Genomic DNA, 21,406 nt, shown 5'->3' with positions numbered 1-21,406 from the left:
ATAAGCTTTTAAGAGTCCCCCCCCCCCACACCCCCCAGCTATCTATTAGAACCATCTGTCTCCCAGAACTGTGCAGATGGAGCTCTCCTGTCCCCTCAGCCTGTGCTAATGGAACTAACTCTGGAACCCTGTTTCTCCCTCCTACCATACCCGCCCACCTCCCACCCCATCAGGCCACACCCATAATTTATTCAAAATGGATTCTCCAGTTTCTTTGGAGAAGTACAGTATAAGTTCAGCTCCACCCTTATGTCTACAGACCACAATCCTTTTCATCCCTGGTGTCTCATTCATCCAAGGTTGCACTCTCTTCTCAACCTCCACTGCTTCCAGTGGGTGAGTGTCCTGCTTGCTGCACTTTGATGTTAATTCTTAGGACTGTCCTCTCGAAAACAAACTGTGGACACGTGCCATCTTCCCAAGCTTGCCTAGGAGCGTCACAGCTAAACCTGCTGACTGCACACTTCTGCAAGGAAGGCAGGACAGGGAGAGACATGGGTCAGGCCAGGCCCTGGTTGCATGAGGGGGAAGAGTTAAGGGTATATAAGGTGAGGAAGTCCATTTGGAGGCTCACCCACTATTTTGTGCAACTGTGGGGAAGTCACATTGTGAACAAAAGTTCCCAGAAAAATTCTGTATTTTGAACTAAGCTAACCAACTTCAGTGACTGTGTAGAGTTTGGAATGTTGCAGATCCAATGTTTACATTTTATCTAGGCTCTATTTAGCCATAAATAGCCACTCCTTGCTTATCTCTGTTTCTGATTTAACCTTCTTATGAGTAACAATGTATTAACTTAACAGTTCCCACCAATCAAAAGGCTAAGAATGCCATCAGACAGCATCTGAGGCCTGTAGTTGAAATTTCTCTTTTGCTGTGTCTACCTACTTACTGTTTCCACCAAAGTTGTCTTTTATGACTTTTCTTTGTTCTATCACTATAAAAACTTCATGAAGCTGTTACCACATTGGTGCACGGAATTTGGGGTAACCTGTATCTGTGTTCCCAGGCCATGGTCACTCATATTTGACTCCAGAATAAACTATCTCTTAACCCCTTTGAGGTGAGGATTATGCATGGATGAAGACTTTCATGTGGGACCTGGGAGGAATGCCCACACTTCTGTAAGTAAACCCTCACCTACTGCTCTGTAAGTAAGCCCAATAAACTCACTGCTCTCCCAGTCTGCAGTTTGGTGAAATTGGTTTATCACTGGGACAGAGGGGGAGGGCAAAGGGGGAGGGATGGAGCCTGGGGGTCTTCCTCTGTCATTCAGGGGAGGGGTCCTGTCGTGCACCCCTACACTGCCTAGAGACAGGGTTTCTCACTGAACAGAAGATCACCATTTTTGTTAAGCTGGCTGGCCAGTGAACTCTCAGGACCTGCCTTTCTCCAGACTCAGAACTTGGGAGTTCCAGGCTTGCACAGGCACACTCTGCTTCCCACCTGAGTGTTGGAGATTAGAATTTCGGCCCTCAAGCTTGCAGAAAAAGCCTTCTTACCAACTTACCCACCTCCCCAGCTTCACAGATTGGGTTGTTGTTGTTGTTTTCATTAAAAAAATTTTGTGTATGAGTGTTTTGCCTGCTTGTATGTAAGTGAACCACATATGCCCACAGAGACCAGAAGAGGGTGTTGGATCTCCTGAAATTGAAATTACAGGCAGTTGTTAGCCACCATGTGGGTACTGGGAACTGAACCCTCTGCAAGATTAGCCAGTGCTCTTAACTGCTGAGCTATCTCCCTAGCCCCTATAGATTGGATTTTTTAAAATAGTCTTAGCTCTAATTTCTACAACAAATATCATTTTAAAATACTTTCTAGGAAAATAACAATACAGGTCAACTTCAGACATAGAGCCTGTCTAGGAGTCATTGTATTACTCTTACTTGTTTGTCTTATCATGTGAAATGTGGATTTATAAATACTCACATATGTATGTATATATACATACTGTTTCTTGTGCTGGCTCCTGGAAACATCATTTCTTAGCCAAGAGTTGCTCTGTTTGTATATGTCTAGTTTCCTCCCCAAATCATGTAATTTTCAAGTTACATTTGTGAATGAGAAGTTCTCAGAAAAATCCTGCAACTTGGACTGAACTTCCTGCAAGGCTGACCAATTGATTAGCACTTTAATGACTGTGGAGAGTGTGGAATATTGCCAATCCAGAGCCTGGTTACAATTTAGCTTAGGCTAAGTTTAGCCAGTAAATAGCCACTCTGTTTCTGACTTAACATCTTGTGACTAGCAGAATTTATTAACTTAAGAAGAAATCGTTCCCACCAACCAAAAGGATGAGAATGTCATCAGATAGTATGTGAGATCCATCCCCCCGACACTCACTTTTCTGTGGCCCACCTACTGAATGTACCTACCAGTGTAGTTGATTAATGACTTTTCTTTGTTCTGTTACTATAAAAACTTTATGATAAGCCGGGTGTGGTGGCACACGCCTGTAGTCCCAGCACTCAGGAGGCAGAGGCAGGTGGATTTCTGTGAGATCGAGGCCAGCCTCGCCAGCCTCGTCTACATAGTGAGTTCCAGGTCAGCTGAGGCTGTGGGGAGACGCTGTCTCAAAAAGCCAAAAAAAAAAAAGAAAAGAAAAGAAAAGAAACTGTTACTGTATTGGATTTGATTTGGGGTAACCTGAATCTGTGTTCCTGGGCCAAGGTCATTTACATTTGGCTCCAGAATAAACTATCTCTAATCCCCTTTAAGGTAAAAGTTATGCTTTTGCATTGACTAATGTGAAACAATATTTTGGTGACTCAATATTAGATTAAATGTGCTGTTGTATGTGCATGCATGTGCATGCATGCATGAGGAGGCTGATGGTTAACCTTGGGCATCATTCATCAGGAGTAGTCCCCCTTATCTTTTGAGACAAAGTTCTCACTGGCCGGAGGCTCACCATCTATTAGATGAGGCTTCCTGGTCAGCCAGGGAGCCCCAGGTACCTTCCTGTATCTGCCTCTGTGGCTCTGGGATTATAGATGTGACATTATCCTGGGCCATCAAGATGAGTACTGATGATCTGAACTCAGGTTCTCATCTTTGTGAGGTGAGCACTTTACCCACTGAGTCATCTCCCCAACCCCTAAACAGTGCTCCTCATGATAAGCCAGGGAAAAGAAAACATGAACAAAGAAGTTAGAAAGTAATTTGTTGAAATCTTAATAAAGGGCTGGGGAGATGGATCAGTGGGTAAAGAGCACTGACTGCTCTTGCAGAGGACCTGGGTTCAGTTCCCAGCACCCACATGGCAGCGAACAACCATCCATACCACCAGTCCAGGGGATCCAACGCCCTCTTCTGGCCTCTGTGGGCATTGCATGACACAAGTGTACTTACATTCATGCACACAAAATACTCATAATGAATAAATCCAAACTTATGTAAAAAAAGAAATCTTGATAAAGCCAGGCGAGGGGACTGAACACATACAAATCCATGGAGTTTCTTTAACCAAGTGTACCTGTCTCATTCTGGACCTGAAGGGGGGCAGTGTCACCGAGAGCAGGCGAGAGCAGGTGCTACATGCCTTGGCTGATGATTCCTAAGCTGCAAGAGGCTGAGCTGGCCTCACTAAGTGATAACCTTGCATGAGGGTCTGACTCAGGTGGATCCTGAACACCTCGGCCTGGAGCCCGGAGCCCCTCAGAGTCCCATCCGTGGCTCCTTATTTTCACACACACACACACACACACACACACACACACACACACACACACACACACATACACTACTTCTAATACTTTTATTTGAAGGAGTCAAATCAACTGGCGCCCTTCTTGTAGAGAATCCCAGGTTGAGCCCCGGCTTAGAGAAATCGGTAGAGGTCGGCCTCTCTGCTGCGCATCTTCAGCAGGGCCCCAGGGTGGAACATGAGGTCCACAATGTACTCCTCGGGTGAGGGTAGGTTCCCGATCACGCCCTTCCGAGCCTCCTTCAGCAACTTCACTTCGTTCCACGCTCGGCTGTACTCGCCTCGAACCAGGGAGCAGCCCACCCCGATCTTATCAGCCAGCACCTGGGGGAGGAACCAAACACGGTGAACCCGGGGCAGCGGATGAGCGGGAGGGGAGAGATCCTGAGCGGGGAAACCCACCTGGGCAGAGTTAAATCAGACTCATGAAAAGCCGTGCTCCACAGAAAGCTAGAAAATGGGGAGTCAAACAAAGGCGAGGGGTCCCTGATGGAGCTGTAGGCGCCGTGTGCACACGGGAAGTGACACTTAAAGGCAGTTATGCCCCGGTGCACAAGATGGATGGGATAGTTGGAGAGAAGCCGTTCCAGGGCTCCCACCCCGGGAATCCAGCAGGCTGTGCACACGTCCAGGCTGCTCTCTGGCGGTGATAGGCAAGAGGGACTGGAGTCCATTCCCAGCCAGTCAGTGACCGTCTGGGCAGGAGGCTCAACCGCGCTTGGCACTCGGGCTTCCCGCAGCCACCTGGCTACTACAGCTTTTCTCCAGAGCATCCAGGCTGCCCCCTGATTTTGAGGCTTTTTTTTTTTTTTTTCATAGAACACACTGTGGTATTTATTATTTAAAAAAAAAATTAGAAATCATGTTTATTTCGCTTTCTGACTCTGGGCTTGTGCCTTCAGCTCCTGTCGCGGACACATTCAGCACACGTCGAACCACCATAGCCCTGCTGATGTGGGTGTTTTGTTTTGTTTTGTTTTGGACAATCTCATAAGGACTTTTGGTCTCACAGCAGGAACCGCTTGATGTCTGTCTGGACATACACCACGTGTGGCTTTTGGTGCTTTCCCAACCTTCTTGGTAAACAATCCTGTTACCAGAGGTCCAGGACAGCCTAGTTTTGTTAGAGGCTAGACCATTCTGAGTGCCTCCAAACACAGTCCCCAGAGGAGGAAAAGGAAATCATTGAGACTATTTTTTTAAAGCATATTTAAAATATTTGAAAACTTCTCAGCCAGGCTATAGTGACTAAGAGAGCTGGGATTTAAATTTCAACTCAGCCCTAATCTACTAGCTACTGACCATAAGAAACAGGTTCAGCTTCCCGTTTCTTTTCTGCAAAGAAGATAAGTTCATGATGCCTTCATGGTTGTGAAGAGAACGGCAATCTCCATGGTTATGGAGTGAATCAGTGCTTGCTGAGTCCCAAGCATAACTACCCAATAACACTAAGTGGTCCCAAGAGGCCAGAGTTGTGTTTTAATAATGTGTATATTCACGTCTTAGTTAATGTCCTGATTGCTATGCAGTGACTACCACAAGTGGTTTGTAGTGGGCCAAGATGATTAAGACCTGCTGGTCATTTCCAGGACTTGCCTTCTATCTAATTGGAGCCAGTCTAGGAAACAGCCAACTTAGTGCAAACAATATCGAAATCTATGGCCTTCACAGGCCAATGGGATACACAGTCCACATATACGTCTTAGTTAATGTCCTGATTGCTATGCAGTGACTACCACAAGTGGTTTGTAGTGGGCCAAGATGATTAAGACCTGCTGGTCATTTCCAGGACTTGCCTTCTATCTAATTGGAGCCAGTCTAGGAAACAGCCAACTTAGTGCAAACAATATCGAAATCTATGGCCTTCACAGGCCAATGGGATACACAGTCCACATATATACATACATATATATATATATATAATATATATACAAGCACGTGTGTGTGTATGTGTGTGTAATGTCTTCCAAATTAACAGTCTGCTGATCAGTCTCATATTCCCTGCCAAAGCACTTTAACTGAAACACTAAATACTATGCGCCATTCTGGAGTGAAATGATGTCAAATACTTTCCAGAAGTCACTGTAGGTGGGTCCTAATGTTTGTCTCCAGACTCTGAATGTGCCACCTCAGGAAAACTTGGTGAGCTGGTGAGTGAATGAATAACTTTTATCTGAAAGTCTCTTTTCTTTGTCTCTGTCACAAGGTCTTGTGCTCAGAGGGAAGGAGCATAGGTGTAGGGCTTAACTGTGGAGGAAAATCAGGAATACCCCTGTGATGAAGAACTTGCAGAAGAGGAGCAAGTGACACACATGCACTCAAATCTGGACACCCCGATCCTTCATGGCACTGCCTGCTGTTCCACAGCCCCTGTGTCAGAATGGACAGAACTGGCCACTGGATTGGTCCAGGTTGGCTGGCAGGGAAGAGGGGTGGAAAAATGGAAGAGAGGGAAGTGAAGGGAATGAGTGTGGGAGTTATTAGGGCTGAGGATGTATGTAGGCTGCCTGGGGGTGAAGTAACGCCAAACATGGGCCACCAGCCTACAAGAAAAAGGGAGAGAGTGTGTATGATGGGACGAGCAGAAGAGGAAGACAGTCAGTGGGAACTGACAGGTTTTCAGTGGTGGAGTTCTGGGTAATTAGCTGCATCACCCAGTTGAAGTATGAGTATGAGGAATTCAGTTTGGCATAATGAGCTCTGGGTGGAATATTGTGCACCCTCTCAAATCTGTATGCTGAAGCCTTGAACTCTAATGTGATAATATTTGGAGGCGAAGTGTTTGGGAGGTGATTAGGTTTAGGGGAAGCTCATGAGGGTGAGACCCCCACCATGGGAATTAGTAACCTTACAAAACCAGGAAGAAACAAGAACCCTGGCTTTTCCAGATGCTAAGTCTGTGGTCACATTAATCTTTGGCTTCTCAGCCTCCAGAACTGTGAAAAATAAATAAGTGCAGCTGAGCTATATAATACAGTGTACATATAAAACATATGATACAGAATGCCAGGCATGATGGCACACACACTCAGCACTCAGGAGGCAGATGCAGGCAGATCTCTATGATATGGAGGCCAGCCTTGTCTACATAGTGAGTTCCAGACAGGCTGGGGCTAGGGAGACCCTGTCAAAAAAAAAAAAAAAAGTAATACAGTACCCATGTACTCATATCCAGTTAGTTAGAGAGTAACAGGATGCAAAGATCTAGAATCAAGAGGTTTGCGGTATGGATGAAAGGATATGTGAACACTGAGCATGCTGGGACTCCATAAGTCCATGTGAAGATGCTACTCTGTGAAGCTCACGAACGGAACACAGAGGAGCATTGGATGAGAACCTACAAGCCCAGTATTTCAAAAAGGGCCGGCAGGAAGCAGACACCAAAGCAAACTAAACTGAAATGGCGAGAGAGGACAAAAGTCCCTAGAGAGAGGTATCCAAGAAAGAGGACGGTCAGGGATGAGTCCTTTGCTATATTAAGCCAAACAGACCACGAGGCAGCCACTACAGTCCTTGCTGAGAGAGTTGGAGCAAAGGTCTGCGGGCAGTGAGGTATGTGCTGAAGTGTAATACCAAGTCAGCATGACTCAGAATCTTGATCGGGAGTGAGAACTATATCTGGGTAGAAACAATACTACCAGTAGGTTTCTATAATTCAGATTAAAATGAATTCAAATTCTAGTTCCACCTCTGGTTGACCTGGGATTATTTTTCCAAGTATTAGCTTTCTTGTCTTTGAAAGCACAGATAGTGATTTTAATCTTTGGCATTTCTGAGACGTTTCCCAATTGTACTAACAAGGGCCTGGAAACAGCACACAATGATTGCTGCTTTGATAATCGGAGTCCTGTGTGTGGCTGTGGACACCATGAGAAAAGATTGACATGTCCTCTGTATATAGTGCAGACTTAAGCATGTTTAGATTCTAAAGGGAGGAACAATTAATAAAGAGATTTAGGATAGACGAGGAAGATGAACTCAAACCACAAAAAAATCCAAGGAAATGGGAAAGGCATGTAGACTATAAATAGGATTAGTTTGGAACAGGAGTAAGATACAAAGAGATGCAAATGAGATTATGACGGTTAATTTTATTGGTCAACTTGAGATACACCCTGAGCACTTTCCAGAGAAGTGAACGGGAGGAGTGAACAACATCACTTGTGCTGGAGAGCTTCAGTGTCAACGTGACACACCTGGGTGGTGGGGGCCGCAACTGGGGAATTGCCTCCATTGGTCTAGCCTGTGGCCATGTAGGGGGGCATTTTTTTTATTGCTGTGTGATATGGGAGGGCCCTGCCCAGCCCACTGTGGACAGTGCCACCTCTGGGCAGGTGGTCCTGTATTGTTTAAGAAAGCAGGTTGAGCACGGGCCAGGGGAGCAAGCCAGTAAGCAGCGTTCCTCCACGGCCTGTACTCCAGCTCCTGCCTCCAGGGTCCTGCCCTGAGTTTCTACCTTGGGCTCCCTGATGAACTGTGACCTGAGAGATGTAAGCTGAATAAACCCTTTCCTCCCCAAGTTGGTATTGGTCAGTGTTTTGTCACAGCAATTGAAGGCAGACTAGAAGAACACCGTCCCATGGGCTTGGATCCCAGTCTGAGAGAAAGAGAAAGCAAGCTGAACACCAGCATTCATCTCTCTCTCTGCATCCTGACTGCAAACACAGTATGACCAGTAGCTCATGCTCCTGTTTCCATGTCTTCTGTGCCCTGATGGACTGCACCCTCAAACTGTGAGCTAAAATAGACCCTTCCTTCCTTATAGTTTCTTGTTAGTCATTCAAAAAATATTTTATTTTTATTTTATGTGTATGAGTGTATTTCTTGCATATAGCTAGGTGTGCCCATGATGTGCAATGCCTGTGGAGGTCAGAAGAGGATGTTGGATCCCCTGGAACTGGAGTTACAGATGGCTGTTAGTGCCATGTGGGTACTGGGAATCAAATCTGGGTCCTCTGCAAAAGCAACCAGTGCTCTTAACCTCTGAGACACGTCTCAAGACCTCGTCAGGTATTTGTTTATGGCATCAAGAAAAGTAACTGCAGTTCCCAGCATCTACATGGTGGCTAACAACCGTCTATAACTTCAGTTCCAGGGGAATCAGCTCCCATTGCTCTCTTTTGGAATGGGAATATTTATTCTGTGACATTGTATACTGAAAGTATGCAACTTAAAAATTTACAGGGATCACAGTTAAGAGAGATTGCCTTAGTCTTAGAGTAGACTTAGAGACTTTGGACTTTTGAATATGTTAAAAGATTAAGTGCATTTTGTATTATGAGATGCCCATGAGCTCCCACGGATGAGGCAGGGAATATTTTGTCTTAAAAATTATGTGTTTGGGGAACACAGAGTTGGCTCAGCAGTTAAGAGCACTTACTAGACTACCTGGGCTTGGTTCCCAGCACCCACATCGCAGCCCACAACCATCCATAACTCCAGTTCCAGGGGATCTGATGTCCTATTCTGGCCTCCATGGGAACTACACGTGGGTGATACACATGCACACACACAGGGAAAAACTGGGATCCCAGACAGAATAAAGGGAACAAAAGAGAAACTGAGTTGGACGTCAGCACTCTTCTTTCTCAGCCTCCTGACAATGTGCACAGTATTTCCAGCTGCCTCACGTTGCTGCTGCCACACCTTCCCTGACCTGATGGACCGTACTTTCCAACTGTGAGCTAAAACAAATCCCCTTCCTCCCTTAAACTGCTTCTTGCCAGGTAGTTGGCCACAGAGACAAGAGAAGTAACTGATACAGAGGTTTATATGTACTAGGAAGGTGGAAGGAATTTTATACATTGTTTGCACATTTAGGAAAGATTTTCTTGTTTATTAGACATTGGATATAGTAGTGCAAATGGTCATCAGTCTCCTAAACTTGACCGTTCTCTGGTGCCCCATCTCTTAATGAGATGCTGACCTCTGACATCTGGTTATCCTACCCACAGCCTAGGAATCATTCTGTTTTCCCCAGGCAATCCCACCTCCATATTTAAGCAACTACTGGCTCCCTTTGGTTGTTATGTCCTAGGTCTGTCTCTACCTCCATCCCCTTCCACACTTGTCAACATGACCATAGCATTGACCAGTTACCTTGCAGTTGGTCTTCCTGTCTCTAGTTTTGTGTCTGTTCTTATTTCCCATTCTATGGCCTGAATGATTTTTCAGATTTATGTTCCTCCTCCTCATTGATGTTTTACTGCTTACTCAAATTTTAGGATGAAGGGCAAACTCACGTAGTTCTCCTCTCCATCTAACCTTACACCAGTGTTATTTTGTTTAAATATTTTAATTTTTTTCTCTTTATTTTATGTGTAAAATAATGAGTGCATTACCTACATGTAAGTGCATCCATGTCATGCAATGGCCAAGCTCTGCCTCCTCCTCCTCATGTTAGGAATTTAAAAAAAAATTATGTGTATGAGGGTATTGCCTGCATGTATTAGTGCACCCATGTCATGCAATGTCCGCAGAGGTCAGAAGAGGGTGTTAGATTCCCTTGGAACTGGAGTTATGGACAGTTGCTAGCTGCCATGTGGGTGCTGGGAATCGAACCTGGGTTTACTGTAAGAACAGCCAGTGCTCTTCACTGCTGAGCCATCTCTCCAGCCCCACAACATTTTATTTTGAAGACAGAGTCTTGCTATGCCATCCATGCTGGCCTCAGACAAGAAAATCCTGCGTCAGCCTCCCAGGACCTGGGATTACAGGGATTACATGTGTGTAAGCACCACTACACCTGTTACCTGATAAAACTTATGTAGCCTCCAACCATGAGCTTTGTGTTACTTCCTTCTCTGAAACCTTTCCATGACATCATCTCAGAGACTTAGACACCTCAAGTGCAGGGTCTATCACCTCACAGCCCTGGCTGACAGTAGGTATAGGACTGTTCTTCCAGTAGTCCTGTAAAATGTTAAGTGCATGTGTTTATGCACATCTAATCATAAATAATTGAATAAGTGAAAGGATTATTATCCAGGTAATTGTTAGCAGCTGGTTCAGTATGACATGATAAAGACAGAAACTCTTCAGCTGATGGAAAAAGAGAAAAAATATTTCAAATACCTTGAAAAGCAAAGCTCGATGGTAGAAGATTCCTTTCTTGATGTATCCAATTGGTACAACATTGGATTTAAGTTGGAATTTCAATTCACTGATATGAAGTTCCCAGCTGAAATCACACAGTTTCTCCTTTGGAATCCTACCACCCATTTTTTCTGCCACATATCTGTACCAATTACATTGAGATGAACATCAATCAGTTTTTAATATCTCACTTTGGATACTTTCTGTATAATTATACATATAAAAAATGTGTTTCCTCTGATTTTATTGATTTTTTAAAAATGTGCTTGCAGTAAAAAAATGCTTACTATACAAATAAATGTATAAACTGAAATTCTATAAATTTCATTTAATGCAAAGAAGAATGTGGATGCTAATATTCCCATTGTATATCACAAAATCCAAATGAATATCACACTAAATATAATGCAGTTTAAAATTTTTATCTTACTCTTGAAAAGTTAAGTGCTTTAATCTGAAATTCAAGGCATTTACTAACACGTGGATCTTCTTTCAAAGAATTTAAAGTCGAGGACAAAAGAAACCCAGAAAAGTTTCCCATTAGATCCACAGACATTTTCAAGTTTTAAGAAAAAAACTTGCATGTAAGTCAAGACCTCGCGTATAGCCCAGGCTGCCCTTGAGCTTGTAGACTGTTCCATCTTCTGCCTCACAGGAGCTGGATTACAGGAAGTGCCACCTAAGCTTAAATTTCCTAATTTTTTTAAAGTATGAAGTTAAGTGAGAGAAGAAGAGGAAGGCATGTTGGAGGAAGTAGCAGGCAGCGGAGATGATGAAATTGGGAGTTTGCTTTTGTTTTTTTCTGAATAATAAGATCTCATCATATGATAAATATCAGTAAATACATCTTCAAAAATGCTCTGTCAACTAAAGCTACCACATTCTGGGATAAAGGAAGAATTTCCTCTGGCTGTACTATGAAAGGTGATGGCAAAAATCCAAACCAAACCAGCAACTGAAAACCAAAACCAAAAACCTAAATAAAAACAACCAGAGAGAAAGCGGGGAGGGGCAGAGCCTCTTAACTCCCTGCGGTTCCAGCCAGCCAAGTCCTGGGGAAAGACCTAGGCTTCGCCCTAGCTTGTGGGTGGGTTCAGGTTTAAAAAGCCAACCGTTTGGAAGTGGTGGCGTAAGTGCCTTTGGTAGGAACCAAGTGTCGGGGAATTTGACAAACCTTAGCAGGACTAGTTCAGAGTTTTGCCTGAGTCATCATATCTCAAGGACATTGGGAAACTTTCGGTGCCAACCGCCTTCTCTTCTTGTCCTGGCTGACGCCAGTCTGAGATCTGGCAGCTGTGGTGCCGGCTGTTGTCACTTGCAGGTTTAACGACCTGCTACCCACTTCTACTTGGAATAGATACAAGTTCCCACAGAGACCGCAGCTGCTGCAGGCCTGCCGCTCAGCTGCTGGGTGGTATCAATGATGGAGTCCATCCTCCCGTTCCAGGGATTTCTGATCCCATACAGCCACGCGATCGGGGCCTCAGCCGTTCCTTAATGAAATGGGACCAAACCCTAAAAAGGAGGGCAACTTTGAAGGCTTACACAGAGCCCTGGCCTGCCCCAGCCTGGCAGTCTGTCAGAATGCTCACAGCTCACCTGACCCTGAGAGCAACAGGAAACAAACTATCAGGCACATACCAGAAAAATAGAAGATGCTTGTTCCTGCTAAAAAAGAATGTATGAGTTTATAGACAATGCACAATAGGATACCTTTGAATTATAAGTACCCTATATAATTAAAGAATTATTTAAGAACAAATTCATTCATAACCTCTCCAAGATTATACCAAAAGATACTTTTAATGAGAGCAACAGGAAACAAACTATCAGGCACATACCAGAAAAATAGAAGATGCTTGTTCCTGCTAAAAAAGAATGTATGAGTTTATAGACAATGCACAATAGGATACCTTTGAATTATAAGTACCCTATATAATTAAAGAATTATTTAAGAACAAATTCATTCATAACCTCTCCAAGATTATACCAAAAGATACTTTTAATGGTTTAGCTAGAAAAAAAAAAAAAAATAAGCATTTGCCTCTAAGGAATTTCAGGTGCTAGCTCTGATTCTTCATAGAAACACAGTTAACAGAAACAAACTTAATTCACTGTGTTTCTGCTCCAGAGTCAGAACTGGGGTACTGAAAGTACCATAGTTTATTTTGATGGATTTACTTTAAATTGACTTAAACCCAAACTAGTAAAATTTTTTAAATTTCAGAAATATATATATGCAGTGATATTATATATTTGTATATATACACACACACACACACACACACACACACACACACACATTTCAGAAATATATATATGCAGTGATATTATATATTTGTATACACACACACACACACACACACACACGGAGGACTTACTTTGCAAGAGCCTCAATCTGTTCCTTAATATTGGTGATGGGTAGTATTGACTTGGTCACCTCGGACACGTACACACAGAGCTCAGGGTCAGGGGGAGGGTACCACTCTTTATCAGGGCTGCCTTCGGTCAGTATGGGTACCGTCAGAAACTCTTCTTCCTCTTTCACCTTCTCCTCTTCCTTCTTCCCTCTGCCTTTCCTTTGAGAGTCAATGATAATAATCAAAATCCCATCTCCTGTCAATTAAATGAAAAATGCTAACCATGCTCTGAATGAATCTGAAAAGTATCACAGGGATAAGGAGAGGACGGCAGGAAAGGAGATAGATTCGAACACACGTATGAAAATGCTATAATGAAACCCATTTCTTTGTATGCTCTCTTAAAAGCTAATTTAAAAAAAAAAAAAACTAACTGGAGATAACTCCAATGTCCTTCAATAAGAAGACGTATCTGAGGTGGTATGCCCAGACAATGGAGTATTACTCAGGAAATAAACTGCTGATGCACAAAACAACTTAGAAGCATTTCAAAGGCATTGGGGTGAAAAACACGATTCTCAGAGGTTACACACTGATCCCAATAAAAGTCATCTTTGGCCAGACACGGTGGCAGTGCCTTTAATATCAGCAGAGGAGGCAGAGGTAGACAGATGTCTGTGAGTTCGAAGCTAGCCTGGTCTTCATAGTGAGTTCCATGCCAGCCAGGGTTATATAGTGAGACCCTGTCTCAAAAACAGAACAAAACAAAACAAAACAAACTAACCCCAAACAACATCAACATCAAAACCCTGCCATCCTATAGTATCAACAAACAGTTTGGAGACTGTCACGGGGAGTTGGAGCTGTTCTCTGTCCTGATTGTTTTGGTAGCTACACAAGCTCCACTTCTTCTAAAATTCACAGACTTCAAAAGACAATTTTCTGGCATCTTAGTTAAAACACTGAACCTTGCAGGGTAGTCTGGCTGACCCCAGGCATATGCTGGGTGTCCAATGAATCAATTTCCTGCTCTGAAGCCTCCCCCAATTAGCTTGTCCTAAACCTTTTGGTTTTTTTTTTTTTTTTTTTTCACGATACATCATCACTATTTTGTTAGAAATATGTCTGAGCTAGTACATAATATCCAAGGGATTCCCAAGGGATAGTACTAGCTGAGGGCTGGCAGAGGACTGACAGTGGGCAGCCATCTTCAGGGAGGACAGAGGGATCTCCTTAACTTGTCACCCCAAACTCTTTGCAAGGAATTCACAGAAACCTGAAAGGTGCAAGAGTCAGGCAAGGCCAAGCCTTCCCTCTTCACAGCTGGCCTAGGACTCAAACAGTCCCTCTTCATGTGTTTAGCTTTAGTTAATTGTTTTTTGTTTGTTTATTTTCCCTTAATAATTGCTAAGGTGCAAGCGCAATAAATAACACTGTTAAAGAAGGCCAGTCTTTGGGGACCACAGTCATGCGGGAACAGACCAAGAAAGACCCATCTCTGATTAAAAATAAATTTGAGCAATGAGCCTTAGAATGAAAGATGGAATCCAGGAGTGAAGGCAAGTTGGTGGGTATAGGTGAGCTGAGGCTACCCAAGTCCAGCCCCCAGCTATTGAGCATAGGCCACAGTCTCAAAGCTGACTTAAAGAGGGCAGAGCTTCGAGGAGGCCTCTCAGGTCACTCTGGCTAGTTCCAGCCAGTTCCTCCTGATGGACTTTCCTTCTGTACTTCCAGTCGTCCAGCAGAGTTTTGTCACCTCGCCGTTAGTGATGTAAATAAGCATGTCAGGTTGAATGAAAAGGAACTGTGTCTTTATCTAAACATCTCCCAGTCTTCCTCATATGTGTGAATGATGCTTCCTGTGATGCTGCATCTCCGTTAGGTTACTAGGCTCCGATAATATTAAGATTAAACATCAGTTCTTATTTATTTATTATTTATTTATTTTTATTTTATGTGTTTGAGTGTTATGCCTGCATGTAAATGCACCCAGATCATGCAGTGCCCTCTGATCTCCTGGAACTGGAGTTACAAATAGTTGTTAGTCCCCATGTGGGAGCTGGGATTCGAACCAGAGTCTTCTGCAAGAACAGCCAGTGTTCTTAACCGCTGAGCCATCGCTCCAGCCCCTAAACAGCAGTTCTTACCAAAACTCTTAATGCTTTATTGACAAGGAGCTTAAATTTGTTCCCGAGCCAAGAAAGTCAAGAACTTGGGGCTAATCCGATGCAGGCAAGAGAGGTCCTTAAGTTCCAATATTGGCCTTTCATCCCATTGGACCAAACTAGAACGGGAATTGGTCATCTTTGCCCATCCCTTAAAGCACAATGTAAGAGGAGGAATCAACCGAGGTCCACATGGATTTTCCTCTCAACTATTTTGAAAACAAACAAAGAGAATCTCTTCAATTGCTAATAATAAGTACAAACCATTTTCTCTTTTCTTTTTCTTTTTTTAGATAGGGTCTCCTGTAACCCAGGTTGGACACCAACTTTCTAGGAAGCCAAGAATAAGTTTGACTTTTGATCCTCCTGTTTCTACCTCCTACAGGCTGGGATTACAGATGTGCACCATCATGCTGGATTCATGCTGTGCTGGGATTTGTGCTGGGTATTTGTGCATTTCGGCAAGCACTCTACCAAATGAGCTACAACCCTGGTGCCTGTTTTATATTTTCTAATTAAATATGTTTGCTGCAGCTACGTGAAGAGGAGTCTAACAGCTTGTCAGTAAAGGTACTAAACAGACTAGGATAAACTTTCTAAGTAAATGTTAATATTTCAGTTGGGCGTGAAGTCAAATGCTTATAACCCCAGCATTCAAGAGACAGGGAGATCAAGAGTTCAAGGTCAGCCTGGGCTATACACAAAAACCCTCTCTCAAAAAGAAAAAAAAGGACAAAATAAAAATTAGTATTTCTTAGACATGCTGGGCATGGTTGTGTATCCTTTAATTCTAGCATTCGGGAGGTAGAGGCAGAGGCAGGCAGATTTCTGTGAGTTCAAGACTAGCCTGGTCGACAGAGTAAATTCCAGGTCAACCAGGGCACATAGTGAGACTCAAAGAAAAAAAAAAGGAGGAAAGAAAGAAAATTACCAAGTGTATTATCTTAACTTTGTTCCCTTTTGCAAAAAGTATAAATTGGCCATCTTTGCCCTCATAGCTCGGACTAAGTAAATGGGAAGCCAGCAGCAGGAAGCTTGATTAGAATTGCAGCAAGAAAAGGCAGGCTCTGAAGTTGACAACTGCAAGGGCACTTTCTAAGGCTGAGCTTTAGAAAAGGTTGATCTTGATCTTGAGATCATTAGGGCAGCCTATGGAGCAGAAGCAGGAGTATTTCTGTACCACATAAGAAGCAGAGCCACGTGGTGTGCAGGAGACAGACTGGGTAGATTTCAGGGGACAGACTTTGTGAATGATGCAGCAATCTGCTGCCACTCTGCTCCTGCAGGATCCTACTTGAAATAGAATCGCCTCTTTTGGGCTCCTCGTCCTAGTGATAAAGGCAGCCACATCCTGGTAATAAAGGTTTCAATATTACTTCGATTTCACTTCTAGATAATGCAGAAACAAACATTTGGAAATTTCACAAGTAACTCCTGTTCATATCAGTCCTCACAGGGAGAAAAAAAAAGCCACACGAGTTGATGATTCAAGACAGCAGTTTTTCCTGAAAAATCTTTAGCAAAATGGATCCTCAGAAAACACAGATTTACTGTAGGATCCGAACTCTAAATTCCAAGGTGCGTGAACAGGAAGGTAAGCAAACAATATTTAGCTGGCTCCAAAGTATACATTGACAGTTCCAAGGTTTAATCACTCTCTCCTTTGGGTGTGTGTTTCGGTGATTTATTATATAGTCCTGACCAAGGATAAACTTAAACCAGCAGGATCAGGCGTGGTGGTACATGCCTTTAATCCCATGAGGAGGCAGAGGCAAGTAGATCTCTGTAAGACTGAGGCCTGCCTTGTCTACATAGCAAGGCCACCTGGGGCTGTAGGGAGATCCTGTCTCAAAATAATAATAATAATAATAATAATAATAATAATAATAGAGGCAGCAAAATTCGAATATTAGGATGCAAGACATAAGTAAAGTCATTCATATTTATAACTACTCACATACAAATGGATGACTATTAGCCAAGCAAAGAATTACTCTGGCCTTTGAAATTCTAAGACATTAATAGAATTTGATTGGACAGAAAAAGGTGGCTTCAGGTCTTAAACAGCTGTTCTAGAAGAAAATGTCTTGATGATGGCACACTTGCTCCTTTTGATACAATCAACTATTAAACATGCAAATTGTAAGGCCAGAGATACAAGTAATGAACCCAGCCTATTTCGGGTTTTAACCAGAGCAACAAGATCCTGGTCTGTGGAAAATAATCACAATACCAGAGAACATTCAATAAATTCTAGGTGGATGATTATAAGAAATTCGAGGAGTTCAACAGTGAAGTAAATGTGCTCCAAGTGGAGGCCCCGCTCCACCCGACCTGCATCAAACCAAAAGGAAGAGAGTCCTGTAGGAAGTGGAAACAGGACTCCTCTGTGGGAGAGTGTCTGTTCATGTACAGAGTTTATTTTGTTTTTCCGTCTCTCCACTAGGATGTAGGTTCCATGCAGACACACATGTTTATACACTGCCATATCTCTAGAGCTGAGTAGTTGCTGAGTAAGCATTTGTTAGGAGAATAAATAAATACTGGATAAGTCAGTGAAAAGATATCTAAATGTGACTAAGAGACAGTACCTATTTCTGAAAGACATTATAGTCAAGGTTTTGGAGAAGAAACAAATATAGCCAATGTATGGGATAAAAGCATTTATGGAAATTGTCTTTTAAATAATGTCTAGAACTTCAGTGGGCATGGGTACCAAGTTTTTCTGAGTAGCAAGCATGCTGAAGCATCTTATAAACATCTAAGAGACTCCAGAGGCGAGCAGGCTGGAAGGAGGGTAAATAGGAGAGAGAAAAGCAGTGTGGTCTAATAAACTCATTCACAATTAGTTCAATATTATGAACACAGATCTGAATACCAACAGTAGGATAAAAACATGCACACTACATCTTCAAAGCAGTCTCTACACATAGGATGAATGCATCTCTTAACTCTCACCAGAGACATTTCCTTATGTAGCAGATGATGATTAACACAGAAACCCACAATTGGCCAATGTTCAGAGAACAAGAGGCCGCAGAGTGCTCATCCCTGAATAGGACAGTTATTTCTTACCTCTGCCTCCCAGGGCTCAGGGATCGTTGCCAAAGAGGAGGAGGTGCAATTTGTAAGGGCCAGAGGGGGTGAATGACCACAAGGAAACAGAGTCTTCCAGAAAGCTGGACATTTACTCATATAAACTCACAGCAATGGTGACAGCATGCACAAATCCCCATCAAACCAGATAAAATCCCAACAGCGACATGGGGAGTGGGTATTGGCCAATGTTCAGAGAACAAGAGGCCACAGAGTGCTCATCCCTGAATAGGACAGTTATTTCTTACCTCTGCCTCCCAGGGCTCAGGGATCGTTGCCAAAGAGGAGGAGGTGCAATTTGTAAGGGCCAGAGGGGGTGAATGACCACAAGGAAACAGAGTCTTCCAGAAAGCTGGACATTTACTCATATAAACTCACAGCAATGGTGACAGCATGCACAAATCCCCATCAAACCAGATAAAATCCCAACAGCGACATGGGGAGTGGGTAAGAAATTCAAACCCAACCTAAGGAACTTTTGGCAATTGATGGCTGCTGGGAATGAAGAGAGTCAAACTATTTTATTCTGTTCCCAAAAGTCTAAAGTATTTTTTAACATTTATTTACTTGTTTGTTTGTTTGTTTATCTGGAGGGACAGGCACATGACACAGCATTTGTGTGGAGGTCAGAGGACAACTTGTAAGACTCATTTCCCTCCCCCCAGCATGTGGGTTCCAGGGATTGAGTTCAGTTATGTGCTCGGTGGCGAGAACCTTTACCCACTGAGCCATCTCACCAGCTGAAGCCTAAAGTTTTAATAGTCATGATACAAAAAGGACTTACCCCAAACAGACAATAGGACAGCAGGATTATGCCAGTATATCTTCCAATGGACCAAGGGCTGAGGAGGAAGGATGGACACACACGGAGGCCTGAAGCAGTCTGGGCTTGGTTCTCTTCAGGACACTCACTCCTACAGTGGCTCTGTGCGGAGGGATCACTGTTTCCATTACACAGTGCAGCAGACTGAGGAGTCTTGTCTGATTCCAGTCTGTGCATTCTCCTTTGTGCCTACATTTACTTGGATGCTGGGAGCATATGATGGTTCTACCTTCAAGTGGGGAGTGAGCTGTGAGAGTGTGCACAGGCAAGCAGGCAAGAGGAAGCATGGAGACCGCATGGTAAACAGGTAATTTTCCTCTGTCTTCACTCTCCCTGGGCATACTGCAAGGAAGTCCAGCATCTATTCCTTTCAACAAGCAGCATTAAATAAGTAATTTGTTAATATTTAATCAACGACTATTTCTTTACTGTCCTGGACACTGAAGATACTAATATAAAGGTGAAAGACATGTAGTTCCAGATCTCAAGCAGCCGCATCACTTAGTGAGAAAGACCAACAAATCAATCAGTACCAATCAGTGCAGGGTTCCATAGGAATCAGTTACAGAAGGAGCTTCAGCCATGCAGGGTGAATGTGCTCCTGAGGTCTGATGCACTGCAAAGCCCTATATTTGATTGTCAGCTCTGCAGAGGTAGAGAGGGAAAAGGAAGGAAGGGAGGGAGGGAGGGAGGGAGTATTCTATTGTAGTCTTGAATTTTTTAAGAAAGCAGGTCTTAGGTGTTCTCAATGCAAACAAATTAAAACAAAAACAAAACTCAGTGCAAGAGGAAGTTGGGAAGGGGAGGGAAAGAAGGGAGGAGAAAGAGGAAATGAGGAAAGAGGGTAGGGAAGAGAGGGGTTAGTGGGACAGAAACACTAGAAGTCAGTCGCAAGCACTAATCAGAATATGAGCAACAGAGATTCTGACAACAGAAAATGAAGTAGGTGACAGAATAAGAGGTTTGTGGAGGAGAATGAATCTCTGCTGCCCTTAGGAGACCTTGGAGCACATTAACTCAGGAAGGAAACGTTTGTTCCAAGTACCTTCCAGTGCCTCAGTAGTTCTCAAGAGCTGAGTTCACAAGAATTAAAGGATTATGGGGAGTGTGGCAGGAGGTCAGGAGGTCCAGATTGCTGTGTGTGTGTGTGTGTGTGTGTGTGTGTGTGTGTGTGTGTGTGTACATAAGGGGAAGCCTGAGGTCAACATTAGGTGTTTTCCTCTATCATTCTCCACATTATTTTTGAGACAGGGTCTCTTACAGGACCTGGAGCTTATGGATTCTGCTACACTTGCCAGCATGTAAGCTCTAGGCTCTGCTTGTTTTACGTGCTCGTATCACTGTGCCCATCTTTTTACATGGGTGCTGGGGATCTGAACACAGACCCTTATGCTTGCCTGGTAAGCACTTTACCCACTGAACCATTTCCCAAGCTGCAAATAGATTTTTAGAATACACAGAACCATAGAAAACACATCATAATTATCTCACCCATGTCAGAGCTTTGACCTATCTCTTCTCCCTCTTTGGGTTGCTTCTGCCCTGAAAGGTCATTGACACAGGGCCAAAGGGTAGGGGGAGAGCCAGCAAGACAGGACACAAGGACAACAGGACAGGACACAGGGACAACAGGACAGGACAGTATGCCTGCTGCCCAAGGTGACAGCTGGGGAGGCAGCAACAGCACATACAGGAAAATGATTACAGCCCCACCCTTCCCACCCCTCAACGAGGCTGGGTGTCAGTGGCTGAGGCTACTGTGAGACCTGATGTTTTCTACTGGTGATCAGGGTGACTTACTTCTCCAGAGACAGAAGAAATACATCTTTAAAAAAACAAAAAACAAAAAAACAGCACGGAACAAAATTAATACTTAGGTTACATCTCAGGGGCCTTGGGTATTTCTTTTCTTTTTAAAAAAATAAATAATTTATTGAGAATTTCATACAGGCATATAAGGTGTTTTGATCAAACCCATGCGCACTCCCACCCCTCCAACTCCTCCAATATTTCCCCATCACTTTTTTCTGATAACTTCATGTACTCTTTCTTCTTCTTTGATTTTTTTAATGGGGCTTTTGGCTACTCTAACATTCCCCCCTCCAAAGAGGTGTTCCTAAAATCTTTTAAGGATTAGATACAAGCTCCCTTAATACTT

General features: G+C 43.4%; 1 protein-coding gene across 1 annotated transcript in view; it reads right to left on the bottom strand.

The window, feature by feature from the left end:
- Positions 1–3,798: 3,798 nt before the first annotated feature.
- Armc3 (armadillo repeat containing 3) overlaps positions 3,799–21,406 on the bottom strand; it is a 119,955-nt gene continuing 102,347 nt past the window's right edge. Inside the window, exons 19-21 of the mRNA XM_008831769.2 lie at positions 13,186–13,383; positions 10,784–10,946; positions 3,799–4,033 (exon numbers count right to left, since the gene is read on the bottom strand). Coding sequence (XP_008829991.1) covers positions 3,824–4,033; positions 10,784–10,946; positions 13,186–13,383 — 571 coding nt within the window. The 3' untranslated portion in view covers positions 3,799–3,823. The remainder of the gene's footprint in view (positions 4,034–10,783; positions 10,947–13,185; positions 13,384–21,406) is intronic.

Source organism: Nannospalax galili, unplaced genomic scaffold (assembly GCF_000622305.1).
Source record: "Nannospalax galili isolate Female #2095 unplaced genomic scaffold, S.galili_v1.0 scaffold14, whole genome shotgun sequence".
NCBI classification, from domain to species: domain Eukaryota; kingdom Metazoa; phylum Chordata; class Mammalia; order Rodentia; family Spalacidae; genus Nannospalax; species Nannospalax galili.
This window is presented reverse-complemented; position numbering and strand designations above follow the sequence as displayed.